The sequence below is a fragment of the Panulirus ornatus genome, chromosome 19, assembly GCF_036320965.1.
Source record: "Panulirus ornatus isolate Po-2019 chromosome 19, ASM3632096v1, whole genome shotgun sequence".
NCBI lineage: Eukaryota > Metazoa > Arthropoda > Malacostraca > Decapoda > Palinuridae > Panulirus > Panulirus ornatus.
Window position 1 is genome coordinate 56,441,197 of NC_092242.1, and position 7,323 is coordinate 56,448,519.

A 7,323-nucleotide genomic window follows, 5' to 3' on the forward strand; every position below is an offset into this window, starting at 1 on the left:
ATGCCTTTCACCCTCCTGTATGTTCAGGCCCCGATTGCTCAAAATCTTTTTCACTCCATCCTTCCACCCCCAATTTGGTCTCCCACTTCTTCCCTCCACCCCTGACATATGTATCCTCTTTGTCAATCTTTCCTCACTCATTCTTTCCATATGACCAAACCATATCAACACACCCTCTTCTGCTCTCTCAGCCACACTTTTTATTACCACACATCTCTCTCACCTTTTCATTACTTACTCGATCAAACCACCTCACACCACATATTGTCCTCAAACATTTCATTTCCAACACATCCACCCTCCTCCGTACAACCCCATCTATAGCCCATGCCTCGCAACCATGTAACATTGTTAGAACCACTATTCCTTCAAACATACCCATTTTTGCTCTCCGAGATAACGTTCTCACCTTCCACACATTCTTCAGTGCTCCCTGAACCTTTGCCCCCTCCCACACCCTGTGACTCATTTCCACTTCCATGGTTCCAAGTGCTGCTAAATCCACTTCCAGACATCTAAGATACTTCACTTCCTCAAGTTTTTTCTCCACTCAAACTTATCTCCCAGTTAACTTGTCCCTCAACCCTACTGAACCTAATAACCTTACTCTTATTTACATTTACCCTCAGCTTTCTTCTTTCACACACTTTACCAAATTCAGTCACCAACCTCTGTAGTTTCTCGCCCGAATCAGCCACCAGTGCTATATCATCAGCGAACAACAACTGACTCACTTCCCAAGCCCTCTCATCCACAACAGACTGCATACTTGCCCCTCTCTCCAAAACTCTTGCATTCACCTCCCTAACCACCCTACTCATAAACAAATTAACAACCATGGAGACATCACGCACCTCTGCTACAAAATGACATTCATTGGGCACCAATCACTTTCCTCTCTTCCTACTCATACACATGCCTTACATCCTTGGTAAAAACTTTTCATTGCTTCTAGCAACTTACCTCCCTCATCATATACTCATAATAGCTTCCACAAAGCATCTCTATCACCCCATCATATGCCTTCTTCAGATCCATAAATGCTACATACAAATCCATCTGTTTTTCTAAGTATTTCTCACGTACATTCTTCAAAGCAAACACTGATCAACACATCCTCAACCACTTCTGAAACCACACTGCTCTTCCCCAGTGTGATGCTCTGTACATGCCTTTACCCTCTCAATCAGTGCCCTACCATATAATTTCCCAGGAATACTCAACAAACTTATGCTGTTGCTGTTACTCACACCATTAAAAACTTTAGTTTCAGCAACCATATGCACAATTATTTTACCCTGAGAGCTTCCTATGCTTGTAACCACAATAAACCTTAGTTGGTTATCGCTTTTGAAAATGTGTGAGTGGTGGTAACTGTATACATAATTCTCCACTGTGCAGGAATAGATTTAAACTTAATTTGAAATTCCAGTACTTGTTGTGTTTTCCACTGTCTCTGTGTATGATAGCCACTTTTCAAAATATAGTACCCATCTTGTTTCTGGATGCTTTCCATTTTTAATAAACATCCCCTGCAGAATGTTTTGTGCATTATATTTTTTGACATGTAGATGTGTTCCTTTGTATATGCATACAGTATTGTCCATATTTTTAAGGACCTTAGAGAATAGCCACTTGATATGCACTGTTTTCAGTTGTGTATTAAAGTTGTTCATCTTTCATCTTGCTTGGCCACACAGTTATAAGTGATATTTTGTCAAATGGAGATGTTCATATAATATTTCCCACATTGTTTTCATTCAAAGATAATGGATGAAGCATAGAGAATCATGTCCAGAAGATTTTTTTTTATATATTATTATACTTTGTCGCTGTCTCCCGCGTTTGCAAGGTAGCGCAAGGAAACAGACGAAAGAAATGGCCCACCCCCCCCCTCCATACACATGTATATACATACATCCACACATGCAAATATACATACCTACACAGCTTTCCATGGTTTACCCCAGACGCTTCACATGCCTTGATTCAATCCACTGACAGCACGTCAACCCCAGTATACCACATCGCTCCAATTCACTCTATTCCTTGCCCTCCTTTCACCCTCCTGCATGTTCAGGCCCCGATCACACAAAATCTTTTTCACTCCATCTTTCCACCTCCAATTTGGTCTCCCTCTTCTCCTCGTTCCCTCCACCTCCGACACATATATCCTCTTGGTCAATCTTTCCTCACTCATTCTCTCCATGTGCCCAAACCACTTCAAAACACCCTCTTCTGCTCTCTCAACCACGCTCTTTTTATTTCCACACATCTCTCTTACCCTTACGTTACTCACTCGATCAAACCACCTCACACCACACATTGTCCTCAAACATCTCATTTCCAGCACATCCATCCTCCTGCGCACAACTCTATCCATAGCCCACGCCTCGCAACCATACAACATTGTTGGACCACTATTCCTTCAAACATACCCATTTTTGCTTTCCGAGATAATGTTCTCGACTTCCACACATTCTTCAAGGCCCCCAGAATTTTCGCCCCCTCCCCCACCCTATGATCCACTTCCGCTTCCATGGTTCCATCCGCTGCCAGATCCACTCCCAGATATCTAAAACACTTCACTTCCTCCAGTTTTTCTCCATTCAAACTCACCTCCCAATTGACTTGACCCTCAACCCTACTGTACCTAATTACCTTGCTCTTGTTCACATTTACTCTTAACTTTCTTCTTCCACACACTTTACCAAACTCAGTCACCAGCTTCTGCAGTTTCTCACATGAATCAGCCACCAGCGCTGTATCATCAGCGAACAACAACTGACTCACTTCCCAAGCTCTCTCATCCCCAACATACTTCATACTTGCCCCTCTTTCCAAAACTCTTGCATTTACCTCCCTAACAACCCCATCCATAAACAAGATATGAGTAATTATTTATTACACAAATACAAGTGAAGAATATCACCTGCAATGATATTACTGTTGGCTTTTTTATGATCAGATTATGATACTTACTTTGATATACAGTTGCAGTCAACTTCATTCTTTGATTTTTACACAATTTACTTCAATCTAGGTTATGGTAACCATTTCTGATATACAACTGGAGGTGACTTTCTTCCTTGAAAACTTTGGATTCTCCATACGGATACCATCACATCTTTACTTCAACAAGACTGAAGGGCTGTGTGGTGAGTATCATGTGGTGGCTTTTGATAAATGCAGAATATCATTTCTTCAACATTCATTCCTTTGCATGCCTCTCACCCTCATGAATGTTTAGGTCCTGGTAGCCAGAAAACTCCTTCACTCCATCCTCCCCTCTCTTTGTCAATCTGTTTTCATCCTCTCTATAAGTCCAGACTATGTCTGTACAACCCGGTCAGCCCTCTCAATCAGACTTCTTTTACCACCACATCTGTCTATTAAACTGTTATTCCTTATGTTATCAACCCTCTTCAAACCACGCATCATCCTCAGGCATTTCATTCTCAAGATGTCTACCCTCTTTCTTTCTTTTGTATTCAAAGCCCAAGACTCACATCATTGCATTTACAGACAGAGACCTCTCATTCCACATACTTCTTGATTAACCCAGAGCACAATAATTATGATTGAGGGAGCAGTAAGAATGGTGAAGGAACAGTGAGACACTCCATCCTCAGATATGGTAAAGTCCTGATGATTGATGATGGGGGATTTAAGTAAAAGAAAAGATAAATTCTTGAAACTCAAGATTCTCTTGAATATAGTCCTATAGACACAAGTTCTCAGAATGTATACAGGAAAATTTCCTTTATTGGCACATCACAGCATATGAACGTATGTGCCACCAAAGGGTCAAATTCACATAGGTTCTAATCCTGGTCACAGCAGCTGGTTCACAGTTAACCAAATTGTTCACCCCTTCCTATGGGTTGGTTAATAGAATGTGTACACCCTTTCCATCCAGGAACTCGTAACAAATGAGTGGCCACAGTAAAAGAGTTGCCACTTATCCCTGTCCTTACAAGCCTTCCTCACTTAAACTGTTACAAGCTATCTTCCTCCATTCCTAACCCTCCAGAAGTCTTCCACTTTGTCTCCACATGTTACAGATGGTCTTCCTATCACACCAACCACTTTAATCATATTATCATACACGCTCATTGTAAACTCCTCATCTTGCATTCTCTCCACTTGCCCAGATCACCTTAAAGTATTATGTTGCACCCAGTTTTCCATTCCTCAATTCATTCCCTTTGTATTTCCTGCCATACCAATCTCTCTTATATCCCTTACTTTCTTTTATAGTTCCGTCTAGTCGTACCACATGCTCCTCTTAGATAACTCATTTATACATCCTAGATTCTTGACCTCTATGTGTCATTCCATGTCCATGTTTTGGCTCCATTAGTTAGCATTAGGAGTATTATTATGTCCCTTAAGCCTTTCTTCCCTTCCGTACTCACAACCCTACCCTTCATTATATGATCAAGGACCCAGTGACTTTCACCCTATCCTCAGGCACAACCATCTGCTTCCATGCTAAATTACATAAATGCATCCTATCTATTAAACTCTCTTCTCCATACTTCAATATTTCAGCCATAATCCCATCCACTCCAAATACCTTTCCTACCTTCAACTTCTTTATTGCCCTTTTTACCTCCCCATTTCCTATAGGCCACTACATATATATCCTTTTCCTTCCATCCTCCTCACCCATGAATATAACAACTGGTGCCTCACCATCTCCCACATTCATCAGTTCTTCAAAATTCTCTTTTCAACTTTCTTTCATTTCCTCCTTTTAATTCAGCAGTTCCCCTTCCTTACTTATCAGATTTATATTTCCACTCATATCAACCTCTTCCCTATTTTAACCTCATTTCAAAAAAATTATTTTTCTATAAATTTTTCAGTCAACTTTCCTCCAAAATTACAACCACTCCTTCTTTACTTTCATCTGTCACTTTCATTACATATAATTATTGTTATTCATTTATAATATTTGATCGCCATATCTCGCATCAGCAAGGTAACACTAGGAAACAGATGAAGAATAGCCTATCTACTCATATGTATATATTTTTTATATTTTTTTTATTATACTTTGTCGTTGTCTCCTGCGTTAGTGAGGTGGCGCAAGGAAACAGATGAAAGAATGACCCAACCCACCCACATACACATGTATATACATACACGTCCACACACACACATATACATACCTATACATTTTAACGTATACATATATATACATACACAAACATATACATATATACACATGCAGATAATTCATACTTGCTGCCTTTATTCATTCCCATCGCCACCCCGCCACACATGAAATAGCATCCCCCCTCCACCCGTGAGGTAGTGCTAGGAAAGGACAAAAGGCCACATTCGTTCACACTCAGTCTCTAGCTGCCATGTATAATTCACCGAAACCACAGCTCCCTTTCCACATCCAGGCCCCACAGAACTTTCCATGGTTTACCCCAGATGCGTCACATGCCGTGGTTCAATCCATTGACAGCACGTTGACCCCGGTATACCACATCATTCCAATTCACCCTATTCCTTGCACGCCTTTCACCCTCCGGTATATTTAGGCCCCGATCGCTCAAAATCTTTTTCACTCCATCCTTCCACCTCCAATTTGGTCTCCCACTTCTCCTCGTTCCCTCCACCTCTGACACATATAGCCTCTTTGTCAATCTTTCCTCACTCATTCTCTCCATATGACCAAGCCATTTCAATACACCGTCTTCTGCTCTCTCAACCACACTCTGTTTATCTCCACACATCTCTCTCAGCCTTTTATTACTTATTCGATCAAACCACCTCACACCAATTATTGTCCTCAAACATCTCATTTCCAACACATCCACCCTCTTCTGCACAACCCTATCTATCGCCCATGCCTCTAAACATATCGATTGTTGGAACCACTATTCCTTCAAACATACCCATTTTTGCTCTCCGAGATAACATTCTTGCCTTCCACACATTCTTCAACACTCCCAGAACTTTTGCCCCCTCCCCCACCCTGTGACTCACTTCTGCTTCCATGGTTCCATCTTCTGCCTTATCCACTCAGATATCTAAAACACTTCACTTCCTCCAATTTTTCTCCATTCAAACACACCTCCCAGTTTACTTGTCCCTCAACCCTACTGAACCTAATAACCTTGCTCTCATTCACATTTACTCTCAACCTTCTTCTTTCACATACTTTACCAAACTCAGTCACCAGCTTCTGCAGTTTCTCACCCGAATCAGTCGCCAGTGCTATATTATCACCGAATAACAGCTGACTCACTTCCCAAGCCCTCTCATCCCCAACAAACTGCATACTTGCCCCTTTCTCCAAAACTCTTACATTCACCTCCCTAACAACCCCAACCATAAACAAATTTAACAACTGTAGAAACATCATGCACCCCTGCCGCTAACCGACACTCACTGGGAACCAGTCACTTTCCTCTCTTTCTACTTGTACACATGCCTTACATCCTTGATAGAAACTTTTCACTGCTTCTTGCAACTTACCTCCCACACCATATACTCTTAATACATTCCACAGAGCATCTCTATCAACTCTGTCATATGCCTTCTCCAGATCCATAAATGCTACATACAAATCCATCTGTTTTTCTGAGTATTTCTTACATACATTCTTCATGGCAAACACCTGATCCACACACCTTCTACCACTTCTGACCCCACACTGCTCTTCCCTAATCTTGACAAAGGGGATATGTGTGTCAGAGGTGGAGGGAACGAGGAGAAGTGGAAGACCAAATTGGAGGTGGAAAGATGGAGTGAAAAAGATCCTGAGTAATCGGGGCCTGAACATGCAGGAGCGTAAAAGGCGTGCAAGGAATAGAGTGAATTAGAACGATGTGGTACACCGGGGTCGATGTGCTGTCAGTGGATTGAACCAAGGCATGTGAGGCGTCCGGGGTGAATCATGGAAAGTTCTGTGGGTCCTGGATGTGGAAAGGGAGCTGTTGTTTTGGTGCATTATACATGACAGCTGGAGACTGAGTGTGAATGAATGTAGCCTTTGTTGTCTTTTCCTAACCCTACCTCGCACACATGCGGGGGGAGGGAGTTGTTATTTTGTATGTGGCAGGGTGGCGATGGGAATGAATAAGGGCAGACAGTATGATTTGTGTACATGTGTATGTATATGTCTGTGTGTGTGTGTGTATATATATGTATACGTTGAGATGTGTGTGGACATGTAGGTATATACATGTGTATGTGGGTTGGTTGGGCCATTCTTTTGTCTGTTTCCTTCCGCTACCTCACTAATGCGGGAGACAGCGGCAAAGTATAATAAAAAAAAATGTATATATATTTATTTATTGA

General features: G+C 41.6%; 1 protein-coding gene across 2 annotated transcripts in view; it reads left to right on the top strand.

The window, feature by feature from the left end:
- The window catches only part of LOC139755522 (hemocytin-like), a 420,053-nt gene that overhangs the window by 306,423 nt on the left and 106,307 nt on the right, over positions 1–7,323 (top strand). For both annotated transcript variants that reach the window (XM_071673909.1, XM_071673910.1), the window contains one exon: positions 3,044–3,158. In XM_071673909.1, the coding sequence (XP_071530010.1) occupies positions 3,044–3,158 (115 nt within the window). The remainder of the gene's footprint in view (positions 1–3,043; positions 3,159–7,323) is intronic.